Below are 14925 nucleotides of genomic sequence, written 5' to 3'. Positions count from 1 at the left end.
GTTCGCTCGCTTGACCAGAGAATTGCAAGGCGTATGTATATGAACCACATTCCATCCCATGCAGGGTACTATATTTTGCCGAGCATACATCATGCCATAGCTACTGGAGACACCTCTGGGCGTACAGTTGTGCCGCCTATCATGCGAAACTGTTACCGGACATCAGTCCTGGACTGTCAAGATGCATATTAGCTCGTTCGCCCTGCATGCATGCGCGCGGAAAACTGCCTGTAATCGAGGCGCTTCAGGAGCCGTGTTAGATGGGCTGATCCCAACTATGACCCTTGTGCCTCGACGGCTGTACCGTCTCGGTGGGTTTGGTCGATAGCGGGAAGGGCTTTTTAGGCGGATCGCATCCGGTTTCATATCTTTCATGTTCCATTTGGCGTAGTAGATTGTTCCACGTCGATCGAGTATATGCACATCCTGCGTCGTTGTTGCGTTCGCGCAGCTTTTGGCTGTTAGCAACAAGCAAGATCAAGCATTGAAGGTGTCATCCCCTGTTCGGTTAGGCGAACCGGTGGGTGAAATTTGCCAAACGAGGCCTCCCACAGGCGAAGCCGTCGGCCAATGCCGACCCACAGAGTAACGGCAGGATTGCGGCACAGGTAACAAGTATTTTCTGAGGTGCGTGAGGACTCTTGGGTTCACGGAGTGATATACAGTTGCAGCTCGGTTGGAGGAGTCTTCCATCAGGCGTGGCGCTCGGTGGCTTGTGCGGACCGCTGTCAGCGGAATGAGGTGCGATCCTTCCGGCTCGATGCAAGCGGCCTGCTCGACGGCACAGGGTCCATCCAGATGTCTAATGTTGAGATGATCCGGCTGCTAAAACTCGTACAAATGGACCTGGCCCGATCCTTTAATTCTTGTTGCCTTGGCTGGTTCTAACTACAGCTCTACTGCAAACACCCACCCCCTGAACCGTTCTCACGGGTACTTTGCAGAGCTGTCGTGCTCTTCATCCTGCGACTTCGAGAACTGTACACTAACGCGATGAGTCTCGTAGATCACATCCTTCCTTGCCATGGTATTAAGCTCCACTTCGCTGCCTGAGTCTTCATCGGTGTGTACACGAACGCTGTGCTTGCCTCTTCTGGAAGGTCGCAAGAAGTTGTGCGAACCTGATGCTGGTGTTTGGTGCCCATAGGTACGAGACTCGGAAGAACGCGACTTCTTGTTGGAGGAAAATAGGGTGCCACGTCGCAGGAAGGATCTCATCGACGGTAACGAAACCACCATGATCGCGACAGCCATTTCAGCCATGGAAAGGACATCTAGACAAACGTCAGTCTGGGTCGTAATGTGGTAGATTGCATCAACCTACAGACGTTGGTCCAAGCATATATGACCTCTATCGTTGCAAAGCGGACCATACTCATAGCTATGGTAACGGCACCGAGTGAGAACGTTGCAACAAGACCCCAGATCTGGCGACGGCGAAGCTGCAGTGAGCGAAGAAGCGGAAATGGCAAAGCAAAAACTATCGTTCCGAAGTTAGTGTTCAGAGTGCTTCGTGAATGGTATGCTGCGGCTTACTGAACAAATCTGATGTGACATTGAGGCTCCAATCGATCCGAAAAACTTCTTTTGAACTGAAGGTGTTGCATGCTCCCTCATCAGGAGACCAATTCTGAGAGACCTGGCGCCCGCACCAGAAAGTATCAAGAAAGAACGTCGATATCATGGCAGTACCGGTAAACAAGGTTACCGCATAGAGTGCTTTTCGCAACCACGGCATCGTTGGCGGAATGAGCCTGAAGTACAGCGCGAGGATGGCCAGCTTTGGCCAGTAGATACCGGTGTCGTAGAACGCATTTCCAGCGAATTGTACCTATGAGTGTCAATTGTTCCGTCTGATCCATGCTACCAAGCTGCCGATTTACCTTCTTAAGCGCAATCACACGAGCTACCGATGGCTCTGGTACATCGTCCGACATGCCTCCCCATGTGTATGTCAGATAGTCGGTAACGAAGAGCCCGATGGCATCCAGGATAGATGCTATCAGAAGGCTATCGCTGACAGTGGGACATTGTCGTTGCAGAAAGCGGGGAACCAGCCGACCAGAGGCCACAAGCATCGCGAGAGCCAGAAGAGTACCCTCGATGGGCTTTTCAGGTGCATTAGTAGACGGAAAAAAGTAGAGTAAAGTACTTGAGACATACAATTACAGACTCTGGAGCAACGCCGTTCGCCATGATTGAGGAGAACAAACAAATATACCATGAAGTAATCAATAACAACAGGAATCGAGAGAGGAAGTCAGACAAAGGTAGTCTTGTGGTTTCTAAGAATCGAGAGCATCGCTTGGGTGTATACAAGCTCGTAAGACGGACATGTATCGGGTCCGTCTCGCCATCTACATAGCGACTGTACCTGGTTGCTGCGATCGTACCACACCTTACTGCTCGCTTGGCAATTTGCGCGGAAATAATCAGTATGTCTGCATGCCGGGACCTGCAGTCACAGAGTTGGTACGGAACGACATGGGTGTATATGTTAACGCAGGGATCTTTGTTGAACGGTAAAGGGAAGGCCGAGGCGAAGGATCACGGCGCAGCCCAACAGGGCGTTTACCTGCCTTCCTATACAATGCAAATTCGCAGCTCATGGGAGCTAGTATCGTGTTGTGCCGCAAGAGAAATAATGCGGCCTGCATGCGAGGACGTTGCACTAGGTTTCTCGACGGCCATTACGTTATGCTTGGGATTCTTCTTCTTCGTTGCTACAGCGTTTTGTAGAATTTCTGAATCCGAACGGGGCTGCTTCTTTTGCTTCTTTGAATTTATCATGGGATGGCTGGATAGTGTGAAACTGATCTCGCGTCGCGATCATGTCGCGCTTTCGCGGCTACGCTCACCTCTTCTTCAAAGCAGCCTCAGATTCTGCAGGCTTTCTTCAGCGATTGTGTTCGCTACCGCTTATTTTCCGTGAGTGTTGAGACAAATATCAGACGGGAAGACGTTCGGCCGTTGATGCAATGAGGATCGAGACGGTTTAGTAGAGATCACGCAGCGCGCGCCATCATAGCGCGCCGGAGCGATGACGTAACACTAACGCCAACCTCCCACGAGAGAACCCAACGCGCATACCACAACAGAACGACCCCGCTACACAAATATGCCTGACAATTCCGAATCAGTTCCTTCTACTCACAGCTTCCTCGCGCTAGTATTCGTCTCGACCCTCTTCGCAGGCTACATCATCCTCCCAGCAGCCTTCCCGCAACCCAGGACAAAAGACGAATACACAGGATGCATAGAATATCCGGAATATTGGGATTGCCCAGGAGATTATGTTGATACAGAACCCGAAATCATACAACTTCCTCTTTTACTCTATCTCTCTGCCTTGGCCTGCAGCACAGGCGTATTAGGTTGTTTGTGTCTATGGTGGAAATACCAGAGGAACTACAAATGGCTGATGAAGAGGATCTTGATGCCAGCTTTGTGTAATAGTTATGCGGGGCTTTGGTCAGCACTTGTGATCGCAAACGACGCGGAGAAGAGAGGATATAGCAGGACTATGAGGGTGGCTATGGTTGCTCCATCGGCTGGGTCAGTGGTGGCCGCGGGATTAGGTTTGGGGTATTATGCTGTGATGTCGTGGCTTTCTAAGCGAGGGCAGGACGTGAAGCCTGCAGCTTTAGAAAGAGGCAAGAAAAATAGGCAGGATGAGGATAGCTAGTCAGTGTATACGTAAGTTAGAGTTTGGATCTAAAAGACATTGGGTATCAAGGAACAAAACGCCAGCATCGATGTATAATGCACGACAACGCTTATCATACATTCTTACCCGCCTCTTGCTTCTGCTCGGCTGCTTTTGTCCTCTTCTTTGGCTCACTTGCCGCGTGCGCAATCGCTTTTACCATGTTGAAGAGAAAGATGCCGATAAAGACGATAGTCACAAATGCAAGCACAGCAACTACGGAAATCTGCATAGAGGGTCAGCTACTTTCTCTTGTGTATCATCGATGATCTGATACGTACCATGCTAAACACAACGAAAACATAACTGGCGCGAAGGAATGCATAGTTATCTTCGAGTTCTTTGAGGCCTGAACCGACTTGCATAGCGGAAAGGACGAGACTGAAGAAGACGAATACGATAAGGATCCAAGAGAAGTTTCGCTGGAAGAAGATCACGTAGCGATTGTATCCGTATCTATGCGAAATTGTTAGCCAATATATCCTATCAAAGCCTCTATGCCAACTTGTTCCCATCGGCAAGGATGTACTTACAGATATCCTCTTACAAAGTGCGTATGTGCATACCGTATCCGATAGGTGCTGTTGATTCTTCCCAACCTCAAATCGCCGAACTGATACCGCTTATTCACCTGATGTAGTGTGTTGATATCCACATGGTGCATGAAATCCCTCACAAAGTCTTTCCACCAGTGCCAAGTTATGAAACTTGGCAGGAGCGTGCATTCGTGTGCAATCTTCAAGTCGAGTGGTGTAGTGATGAGCCACACATAGCTCACCAAAAACCCTGCGGCACTCTTCCACAGCCAGCCTTCTTCTCTCTTGACATTGTTGTTAGAATCAGCATCGCCTGGTTGACAGATGTGCTCTCTCCAAAAGTCATAGCTGAGCATCCACTCTGGCAGCGGCTTGACTAGCAGTTTGTTTGAATATTTCAACAAATGTAGGTCCATTTGTTGTGTGCCTAGCACTTCCATGCCCAGCATCCTGTATCTGTGCAACGGTCTAGCGCGCATCGGCCGGCCTGCCATCCATAGGTGTCCATGTATGCGATTGAGGCGCGAGAGATCGAGATCGTGTTTCAGGAACTGGCGAGGGTCATCGTTGGCAAGGTATGCCTCGTTGTTCCTGCCGCTTATGGTGGGAAGAGAGTCTTCCGGCGTTAGCGGTATGGTTGTGACTGAGTCCAGCACAGGCTGCCCGCTCGCCAAAGCGTGACCCTGGTTGGGGTCGATATGACCATTTTGATGCACGAGTTCACGTGCTGTGGGGTTGCTGGAGTTGGCAGCCGTGGAGGGAGGTGGAATCGGACGAGAGGAGAAGGGTGGTCTCAATGCGCTGCTCTGTTACCTGTAAGCATTCGTCCAGCCTGTTCCAACGTCATTATGCAGTACGTACAGTCTGTTCAGTCGTCTTCTCGTTCATACTGCACATCAGCGATTATTTCAGATAGTCTTATGAGGGATGAAACGCAGCGCAGGGCTCTATATGATGCTTGACGCCGGCAAGCCTGCTGCGGCTGTAGCACGAGGCTCACATATGCAGGCACACCGCGCACGAGGCAGGCGCATCATGACACGGGCAGGCATCAACTCCGCCTTCTCGATGGCGCGCGGGAGCTACGCACTAGAATGTGGGGGCTGAAGACGGGGGCTAGACTGCTCCTGAGGCTGAGTCTTGGTATGGCAATGAAGATGCAGCCTGGGAGCTTGATTGGTGAGCAGATTCGTGCGCACTATTTATATCGGCGGACAGGTACCAAGCCACCACCACCACCACTACTACCACCACAAGGAGAGACGCGGTCTGCTTTGACATGTCACTCGCGTCGACTCCCAGTCTGAGATGGCTGACATTACACCACAACTACACTATCGGGAAGTGTTGCAAGCTGGCATACTGTTGCTGTTGGAGCACGAATCCATGCGCAATCTGCATCAAGACGCAAGAGCTGTTCATTCTGCCTTAACTTGAGTCCACCTTAGTCGTTCTGCAGCTGGTTCGTGACACCAACAAAACTGCTGAAACGCCATAACACCACCTTCTAATGCAGTTTTGGATATCATTGAAGTTCTTCTGTCCCCTACACTCGCACATCGCCCAAAGCTGGCCAAACTCATTTGCAGTAGTTGGCGGGAAAACTGCCCTTTTGTCCGTGTATCTCGCCCTCCCACCAGTCTTGCGAGCTTTCAGTCTTCTTCACCACGCGAATCCGGTCGCCCTCTCTAAAATTTAAGTCGCCAGGAGTAAGACTGTCGAAATCATACATGGCCGTCACGTACTCAGACTGAAACGATCCAATCTTCTTAGGGGGCGGTGGAGGCGGCTTTTTCTTCCCTGCTGCTGGGTTAGGCGATGAGGGATAACCGCTTGGAGTCGATCCATTCGAGGCAGGGGTTTTGTTAAAGTAGGAATCACCATTTGTTCCATTTGAGTACGAGGAAGCCTGGGAGGTGGAGGAGGCACGGCGGCCATACATGTCCTGACCAGCGCTCAGATGGGGCGAGCCACCTATCTTTGGCTTCGAGGCGCTAAGAGAGCTGTATGAAGGCTTGCTAGAGAGGCTTATAGGTGGACCGCTTTCGGAAGTGGACGAAAGGGTCTGGGACGGTCGCGCAGGTCGTCCGCCTCCGGTGATGGTAGGCACACTGTCGTTGCTGCTGGCTCTCCTACCAGGCATGACCTTATTTCTAATGCCTAGGCCTGTCAGTGTATCTCCCTTGTCCGGTAGTCGCATCGGCATGTGGACTGCCTTGCCGGTCTTGAGCAAGCCCAAGCTTGTCTCCATCTCCTGGCGCAGTGGTGTGAAGTTTGAGTCCCATAATGGTATGACTTCTTCCGGCTCAGGTGGTGGGTCGGGGTATCCTTGCTCGTGTGAGTACTGGTGCAGTACAGTATACAAGTTCCCAATCAAGTTATTCTGTAGGACGATCTGGTTCGCTAGGAGGTGTGGTAGGATTGAGAAGGTCGCGGCGTTCAGACGTGGTAGACGTTCTCGTAGATTCTCGTCAGCAAGCTGGTATGCGTGGGTAGAGCGCTCGAGATCGACTTCGTGTTTGGCGAGAGCGCTGTTTTCGCGCTCCGAACGCGTCTTCTTAGCCTGGAGGGCTTCGCAGCGGCTCTTGTAGCGCTCATAATCGACCTATTATCGCTTTGTCAGTACATCCGATAGCGCGACTCGGAGGCTGTCTGACCTTCGCATCTTCCCGCTTCTTGATAGCCTTCTCCATGGGCTTCAATGCATCTCGAGCGAGCTTCGCCGGTATGACCAGTTTCCTGTCGATGTCTTTGACCTCCTCCATCATATCCGTCTTCAGTTCCGAAAAGGCCTCATGGAGGGCGTGGACACGCTCCAGGACGGCAGACGGAGTTTCGGCATGTACATGGGTGCTGTTGGAGCCTTCGCCGCCGAGTGGTTTGAAAATGGTGTATAGTAGCTCGACCGAAGTGAGTTGATGGTTGAGGATGTTGGTCCACGCGTCCCGCCATTGCTTTGCTGACGCTTCGAGCTGGGCGACGAGTTAGTCCAAAACTCGGCAACGAAGTGAAGAGCCGATTCCTGTGCTGGATAGATAGGATGCATTGCGTCCATTGACGTGGATGGCTGGTGTAGGACTTGATGGGATTAGGGATGGCCCCACTAGTTCATAGGACCGAACAATGTGAGATGACAAGCCACATCGGACGTACCTTTTCCAACATAGTCTTGGAGTCGTTGAAGTCCTTCAACATGGATTCGACATCGGCTTCATTGGGCGTCCTCGTGAGGAAACGCCCCGTAATCCTCTGCATGCGCTGCATCTTGCGACGTGAAGGCAGCAATTGTGTGCGAGGTAGGCCTGAAGTAAGAAGAGGACAGAATAACCCAAGTAATGGGCAGCAGGCAGTAAGTAATGCTCGCGCGTCCACTAGCGGTGGCTGTGCTCAAAGCCGTGTGGTAATTGAGGTGAAGGTGAGCAGGGGTGATAGATGGCCCCGCACCAGTTGTCGCAACAACTCGCTGCCCGCTTAGACCAGTTTCTAGTCTAAAGGTGGATTGTGAAAGTCGTCGCGGAGAAGCTTAGTTTGCTAGAGCTAACTCGCAGCAACGAGAAGCGAATTGTGGCTATACCCGGTGCCCGCATTTGGTTTCCTCAGCTCGGCACCGAGAAGGACCGTGGATCAGACGGCATGGTGATGCAAGGCCACTCAGCATTGGGCTGCCGAGCACGAAGACGTGTCATGACTGAAGTGGAAAAGACTGGATACGGATACCCCTGGTATGTTTCCGGTGAAAGCTCAAGGGTCCTGGGGCTGGGTAGCCACTTCCGTAGTGTGCGACGCTAAACCACGTGCTCGCGCGGAACAGCAGGCGCGGTTTATCCCGCCGAGGCGCGTCACCGTCACCTCTCTGGCCTTCACCCTCCAGCACGACCCCGCCTCCATGTCGCCCGCGCACAAGACGACGCGTCTCAACCGAACCGATACGCCATGACGGCCCCCCGTAGCACGCAATATGCGTCCACCATCGCAGCCATCACCGCCTCCCAAAACAGCGCGCCGGTCGCCGAATTTCGGTGCCTGTACACACAAGACGTAAAACGAAAGCAAAAACGATGGCAGGATGGATATCTCAAGTTCCACACGTTCAACAGCCGAGTCATGGTGTACGACCAAGCAAGAAACTTTCTGGGCGATACATACCACAAGGACAGCAACCAAGTGCAGGAAGGCGATGAACTCACTTTGAATAATGGCGCGCTGGTAGAGGTCGCCGAGCCCATGGGCATCACACATACAGACCTGACACAACTACTTGAGAAGAAGACGAAAGAGCAGCCCCCACCCCGCCCGACCGTTCCTTCCCAACCGAAACCGTTCCAAAGACCGTCATCGGTAGCACCGGCCAACGCCCAGCGAAGCGCATCGCAACTGCGCCATAAATCACTCAATACCCTGCTTGGAACGCCGAAAGGGCCGATCGGGAAGGCCCAACCTATGAAGTCCCCGTACGAGGCTCGGAAGGAAAAAGAGAATGAACAGATTGAGGAAAGCGCGCCGAAGAGGCAGAAGACGGTCCAGCCACTCTCCAACCGGAGGGAGTCCAGACCGGTTCAAGAAGAAAGCCCTATAGCAAAGAGAGACTCGGCCATACCTCCAAGACAACCGGAAGCGAAGAATGCCCGAAAACCTGCTAAGTTTGTGCCGCCGACAGCGACCGTCATCACGATAGAACCCGAGTCCGACCCTCATTCGGCGTATTTATCAGACGTAACGCTCCCAAGCACACCACCAAAACTTCGTAGAGCGAGGGCACAATCTGGCGTAGTTCATACTCCAGCTCCGCAACCTAGTATATCCCAGCAATCATCCGTACAAACTCCAAAGATACCTAAAGGTAAGGTGCCGATACCAAGTGCAAAGGCTTTAGAGACTCCAAAGCAACGGGCCCCACCATCCTCACCCCCAGTGAGCGCCTCGAATCGCCTCATGAACGTCGATTTTGCGGTTCAACCGATAAAGGAGCCATCCAAAGACCCTACACCTACAGCGCAGCCTTCGCCTCCTCCTAATCGCAAAGTCAAATCGCTCCGGTTGTCTACAGGTGTAAAGCGCGGAAAGTTGCTTTGTCAGTCTTTGCCCCAACAGACAGTAAGAGCTGGGGGCGAGGCCAGAGCGACCAGCTTCAAAGCCAGGGTTCGGCCAACATCACGCATAACAAGCAAGGAACCATCGCCTGCAGTGTCGCAAAACAGTAATCCTCCACCACAAGAACTTGTCTCTGAAGCGTCCAGACGGATATCCAAAGACAAGCGAGGAAGGACAGATGCCGAAGATAGTGACGACGTTGCGTTAAAAAGAGCGAGGGTCTCCAAGTCCCCATCACTGCCATCGCTGAGTGTCCTGGAAGATCCAGAAGTCATACATGGCTTCATGGATCAGCGACTATTAGTACCCTCGTCTCCTCCACAACCTCAGATCATGTCTTCTTCTCCTCCAGAGAACGTTCCCCAGTCTAAACCGACTATCACCAAAAAGATGAAGAAGATATCCGCTGAATCATCACTTAAGCCCGCGACTGCGAGACCAAAGTCACCTCCATCAAAGGAAACCGTCCGGAAAGCGCAGTCACGAAACAGCACTGTAGAGAAGCCCGCGCCAGCACACAAAGTCCCATCGCCTCCCATACCCGCACTCGATCCACCGATACCAGTATCGAGAGACGTGTCGCCAGTGCATACCGAAGCATCAGAAGCACGATCACGTACGCCTTCAACCTCGCCTCGCAAAGTCCCCCTTTCAACCGGCGGTATCCCCAAGCGGCCAGCAAAGCGAACCAAGAAGCAACCCACCTCAACCACCACGATAGAGGAAGGCTCTGCTTTACCCCCTCGTAATGAGCCCGTAGCTCTGCCGCCACATCCCCTTCGGGCAAACAAGAAAGGTCTCATGATGAGCACAACCGAACTAGCATCTCTTCTCCAAAAACCGAACAACCTGGCTAAGGTTCTCGCGGATCCTATTGAAGATGGCTCAAATATCACCAGTGCAGGAAAGTCGCCGAGCAGAAACTTCAGACGTGTGAGAAGTGAGAACGATGCACCGATACCCAGTGCAGCAGACGATTGGGAGAAGCGCAACCTAGCAAAAACCTCAAGCGATGCTACAGATCTCGTAGACGAATCGACCGTGACCGCCGTGACTGAGGAACCAAAGAAGAAGAAAAGCAGTGGGTTAGATGCGTTGATCAAGCGAACGGATCCTAGACGGAAGTTCAAAAGGACGCAGAGCCTGCAGGTGGAAACCAATGTATCACCGCCGGCTGGGGCAGAGATTGAATTACCGAGCCCTGTAGTGGACAACGATGTTGGACCATGGAGTACGGAGGCTGGCGACTTGTTCGACTGGAGACCGCCCGGAAGGGGCTGAGGGTAACAAGAGTACATGAAGAGTTTGCGTTGATTTGTGAGTGATTGTTGGCAGCAATGTGGTATGAGGCTATGTAGCGACGATAACACGATATTGATACCCCACAGCATCTGCTGTTCTAATCGCCGCTTTTTGCCAACGGTGGTGTTCATCATCGTCATGCTTTCGCTAACCTCATTTCGTGGATTCTTCTAAACCTTGCTCTCCACATGAAACAACTGAGGTATGATTTCGAAGCTACGGAATCTCAGAACGAACACCTTGTGAGACAAATGCCTACTTGGTAGGCGCACTACCTGGACAGCCATAGGATACCCTGCGCGGTCTGTAGGCTCTATATGCGATGGTAAGTTCAGCAAAGTCTTCGAGTAGAAAAAGAGAGAGATACCATGATCTCATGAAGGCATATGCATTCCATTTGTTAGGAGTCAGGCGTCCAAGTCGAACGCCGGACACTGCACACACTGAAGTTGTGCGACATTCCGGTGTCGATTTTGGAAATAAGTGTGCAGGTATAGGGTTCTGAATTCAAAGAGCTAAGAGGAGCGCTGAGAGATGGATGTCAAGCCATCTAACGAACTTTCACGTCATGGCAACACCACTTAGTTTTGCTGTCTTTTCTCCTCTCATCATATCACTAGAAGCAAGATCAAGAATGAATATGCTTCGTTCATCGTTCTTCACATTGCTACCAAAAGAAATCCTGAACGCCGGCATGTTGACTGTGCGCCACACGACTTTGCCCTGTCCAGATAAATCCTGGACTCCAAACCATGGCTATATACACCAAGCAAATCAATATTGACCTCGAACACTTCAAAGGCCACTGCTCGTGCATACAAGAAGATATATACGCAAACACCTCGTCCTATCCAGAACAACCGAACGCCCATCCTGTAGCACACAAGTGTCGCAGGACCCAAAGTCAATCTACGTCTTGACAACCAAGTCTACGACGTCTTGGTCTGCTTCTTCGCCGTTCCGATGTGCGTGTTGTAAACCTTAGTTGCAAATTTGAGACTCGTAATTGTCTCTTGAAGATGTGCTTGTAGCGGGCTGACCATGACGAACATGAGCGTTTTTGAATTGCCACCCAACGAGTATTGGAGGAGGTATGTGAGCTATGAAAATGTTAGTACAAGAGTTACTCCAGATCGAAACTGTGTAACATACCTTCGAGTTTCTGTATGGCACATGTGTGCCTTCCTTTGCCGATCCAAGAGCGTTGATGACATCTCCCAGACAGCTCAAACTCTTGTTGATGTTTTGTGTCTCCTTGAGGCGCGCCCCTTCAGCCTTGGAGTGTTCAAGTCGCTCTGAGCCGGCAAGATCGACCAAATTGAGCGTACCTTCGCTCCTTTCACCAGTAATCTCATTGGTACCGACAAGCTTCAGAATGAAGACAGAGTGACTTCGACTGGAACGCATGTTGGCCTTGGTGGCAGCGACCGTCCTATTCTTGTCGGCGGTCGCTAAGATTTCCTCCACGCGACCTGGACCGTCGAGCTTCACACTGACTGCACCGTCAAGGTTCGTTTGCTTTTTCGCCGCATCATGTCGCACCTCGACCTTCTTCTTGTCTAGATCCTCTGAGCGACCGAGCAGATCGTTGTACGTCTCGTTGTAAACTTCGAGGAAAGAGCCTTCCATCTCGTATTTCCAGCCCTTCTCTTGCAATCGCTGCGCTTCATCCCAGATCTGGGCTGTCGCACGGGGGATCATACCGTCAGCTGACGACATGGTATGTGTTTTTCCAGCTCCTGTCTGACCGTAACAGAAGATGCAGACATTGTATCCATCAAGAGCGCTTTGTACAAGCTGACTGATCTCCTCGAAAACTTCGCTGTTCTGTGACGCTGGGCCAAATACACGGTCAAACGAGTACGCATAGGCGGATGTAATGTCCTTGCCAGTTGCGCTTTGCTTGCTTGGACCAAGCACTGCCACTTCTTTGCTGTCGGTATCGTTGTCCGGGAACGAGATTTGCGCCGGATTGCGTTCGGTTTCATGGGCGGGTCGCACACGACACATAACTCTGATGTTGCCCTTGAGTTCCTGCACCTGGTTGAAAAGTTTTCGGCGTAGTGTCTCCTCTTGACGAAGCTTGTCTTGCGCTCTTTCAGCAGCTTCAATCGCATCTTGCATTCGTTTGTGAAGGTCATTGAAAGCTTGCGACTGGGCCTGGCTGTCGGACTCGAGGAAGTCGATCTTCTCCTTCATCGCCTTGTTCGCTGCGTCCAATGTAAGGTTGTTGCTTGTTGCTTCTGTGAGTTGAACTTGAAGGCTATTCTTGAGCATCCTCTCTCGGTCAAGCTCGGACTTGACATTGGTGAGTTCGCCCTGGACCAATTGGGCCTCGCGGTGTTTTGCGTCTGCTTCCATCGCAGCTGCTCTAAGCTTTGAACCATACTCCTCCTCGATCTTTTGTGCTTCTTGTACGCGCCTGCTTCGCTCCGTTTCCGTGTCGGCGTCCAGTTTCTTCCGCAAGCCGGCAAGTTCTTCGTCGTGTTCTTTCAGCAGTTTGTCGATTCGTCCTTCGAGCTCGAGGCGTGTCTTCCTCTCGACCTCATCTCGTTCTCTCTCCATTCGGTCTGTGTCTTTCCGATGCCGCGACTCCAGATCCTCGACCTCAATGCGTAGTCTCCGCCGTACATCTTCAACTTCGTATGTGTGTTTCTGCTGCATCATCTCGAGTTCCATCTTTACTGACTTGAGGCAGCTTCGTGTATCGTCGAGTTCCGACTCTAGGCCCTTGTTTACGATTTCCAGACGCGCGCGAATAGTTTCGAGTTCCGTGACTGTTGGGAACAATATTAGCATAATGACGTCCACGAGCCGAGATGGAAGAGCGTTATTCTTGACCTACCGCGACTTTGAAGCTGCTGAATCGATTCCTTGTAGTCAGTAGCCTGCCGCACATCTGTCTCCATCTTCTCCTTGAACATGCGGAAGTCTCGTTCCATGGCCTCCATGCGTTCATTGTAGAAATCTGGACATCGATCGTTAGTGAAGCGATTCAGAAAGGGCTTTTGTGCTGATTTCCGCGGTGTGGTAGATGGAGGCCGGAGCGGCGACGGGTCTACTTGCTGCTGCCGAGCCATTGTCGGTGTACGCTGGGGAAGTTGAGATGGAGGTATCTTTGGCTTGAGAAAAGGGTTTGTCCCGTAGTCAGAAGTCATACCACGTCCGATTTGACTGTCACGCACGTCTGCCTTGGCCGCGCCCAATGTGAGTGCGCCAACCGCTGTGCAGATGTCGTCGCAGTCTGTATCGGCAGGCTCTTCGATGACCGGAGTGACGGAGCGGAAGTGGGAAGGAGAAGAAACCGCTCGTGGACCTGAGGTACCAGCGATCCTGTGTTGGAATATATTGAGGGAGATTGTGCGCTTCTTCAGATAAGAAGGCATCCCACCAGGCACTCTTGCACTGGTGGAGGGGTTTGTAGAGATAAGAAATGGTTGCACACCTTTGCGCTCTGCTTGCTCACTGTCGTCATCGTCATCTCGGTTTAGCATTGCTGTCGTAGGGCGCGGCCCTTGCTGATAGGACTTGCTCCTAGCATGGCTTCCATGGCCATAGGCCGACTTGGGTCTCACAGCCCCGGAAGCCTTAGGCGCTCCGCCCACACTGCCACTGAGAGTAGAGGCTGCAGGATGTCTCGCTGTCGGTTTCGTAGTGGCACGCGATGTGGACGCGGCGAGTCCACGCGGTACGATGCTTTTGATCCCACTCGATATCTTAGACGGCGGGGGCTTTAGTCGAGAAATGGGCTCGCCAGCCTGCTCTGCAAGAGTCTTCCGTTGCTTGAAAGCCGGCTCCGGCACTGGTGTAGTTAGCGACCTGTCCGGTGCTACTGATATAGGGAGGGGCAATATACAGCCGGAGGGCTTGTGTTTCGCTGTAGGTATCGGCATTCCGCTTCGCGCGTTGGCACCAGCTTCGTGCAATTCGCCGAGGGCGCGAGTCGGCGATGAGGTGATGTTGGAAAAGGTCGAGGGTGGTTTAATGCCTGAGCGCTTCGTGGTACCCTATACAATGGTCGCGAAGTCAGACTTGCGCCGGGCAAGGGATGGGGGCATACGTACAGTGTTTTCGTTCGCAGCGTCCATAATCGAATCTTGTCTACCTACGTCTAGCGGAGGAAGGATATCAGTAAAGCATACCCTGGCGCGGCCAAAAGCACAAGCGCGTCGTCGTTGTCGTTGACGTTGCTGTTGCGGAGGTCGGATATCGATTGTTTGGGCCTGCGCTCGGACGGTAAACAGAGGAAACCGCCATCCCTGTAGCCACATGCTAACTTCGGTTAGCTGG

At 52.1% G+C, this 14925-nt stretch overlaps 7 protein-coding genes across 7 annotated transcripts; 3 read left to right on the top strand and 4 right to left on the bottom strand.

The window, feature by feature from the left end:
- Positions 1–810: 810 nt before the first annotated feature.
- Positions 811–2396, bottom strand: CC77DRAFT_34964 (hypothetical protein). The gene is made up of 4 exons (XM_018531341.1): positions 1884–2396; positions 1537–1831; positions 1325–1480; positions 811–1274 (listed from the first exon to the last, which is right to left on the bottom strand). Exons 1-4 carry the CDS (start codon positions 2076–2078, stop codon positions 928–930), a joined length of 993 nt encoding a protein of 330 aa, XP_018391701.1. The 5' UTR covers positions 2079–2396; the 3' UTR covers positions 811–927.
- CC77DRAFT_35053 (hypothetical protein) lies at positions 2259–3000 on the top strand. Its single transcript, XM_018531342.1, has one exon. It carries the CDS (start codon positions 2438–2440, stop codon positions 2930–2932), a length of 495 nt encoding a protein of 164 aa, XP_018391700.1. The 5' UTR covers positions 2259–2437; the 3' UTR covers positions 2933–3000.
- Positions 3001–3058: 58 nt separating this feature from the next.
- CC77DRAFT_924828 (hypothetical protein) lies at positions 3059–3685 on the top strand (the record flags this gene model as incomplete). The annotated part of the gene is made up of 1 exon (XM_018533824.1): positions 3059–3685. A coding segment is annotated over one exon (627 nt), but the record flags the coding sequence as incomplete, so codon positions are not given.
- A 47-nt stretch (positions 3686–3732) lies between these two features.
- Positions 3733–5480, bottom strand: CC77DRAFT_34962 (hypothetical protein). Its single transcript, XM_018531340.1, has 4 exons — positions 5104–5480; positions 4240–5048; positions 3988–4162; positions 3733–3932 (listed from the first exon to the last, which is right to left on the bottom strand). Exons 1-4 carry the CDS (start codon positions 5137–5139, stop codon positions 3780–3782), a joined length of 1173 nt encoding a protein of 390 aa, XP_018391698.1. The 5' UTR covers positions 5140–5480; the 3' UTR covers positions 3733–3779.
- On the bottom strand, positions 5481–7840 carry CC77DRAFT_35265 (SH3 domain signaling protein). Its single transcript, XM_018531343.1, has 3 exons — positions 7396–7840; positions 6900–7214; positions 5481–6847 (listed from the first exon to the last, which is right to left on the bottom strand). The coding sequence occupies exons 1-3, from the start codon at positions 7504–7506 to the stop codon at positions 5822–5824; spliced, it is 1452 nt and encodes a 483-aa protein (XP_018391697.1). The 5' UTR covers positions 7507–7840; the 3' UTR covers positions 5481–5821.
- On the top strand, positions 7831–10719 carry CC77DRAFT_1045984 (hypothetical protein). The gene is made up of 2 exons (XM_018527425.1): positions 7831–7964; positions 8054–10719. Exon 2 carries the CDS (start codon positions 8176–8178, stop codon positions 10612–10614), a length of 2439 nt encoding a protein of 812 aa, XP_018391696.1. The 5' UTR covers positions 7831–7964; positions 8054–8175; the 3' UTR covers positions 10615–10719.
- Positions 10720–11236: 517 nt separating this feature from the next.
- Positions 11237–14850, bottom strand: CC77DRAFT_1015597 (kinesin-domain-containing protein). The gene is made up of 6 exons (XM_018524060.1): positions 14700–14850; positions 14492–14642; positions 14081–14437; positions 13481–13603; positions 11788–13412; positions 11237–11735 (listed from the first exon to the last, which is right to left on the bottom strand). Exons 1-6 carry the CDS (start codon positions 14721–14723, stop codon positions 11565–11567), a joined length of 2451 nt encoding a protein of 816 aa, XP_018391695.1. The 5' UTR covers positions 14724–14850; the 3' UTR covers positions 11237–11564.
- Between the last annotated feature and the right edge of the window lie 75 nt (positions 14851–14925).

The sequence above is a fragment of the Alternaria alternata genome (genome assembly GCF_001642055.1).
Source record: "Alternaria alternata strain SRC1lrK2f unplaced genomic scaffold CC77scaffold_1, whole genome shotgun sequence".
NCBI lineage: Eukaryota > Fungi > Ascomycota > Dothideomycetes > Pleosporales > Pleosporaceae > Alternaria > Alternaria alternata.
The sequence above is the reverse complement of the archived record's forward strand: the minus strand, read 5'-3'. Positions and strand labels throughout refer to the sequence as shown.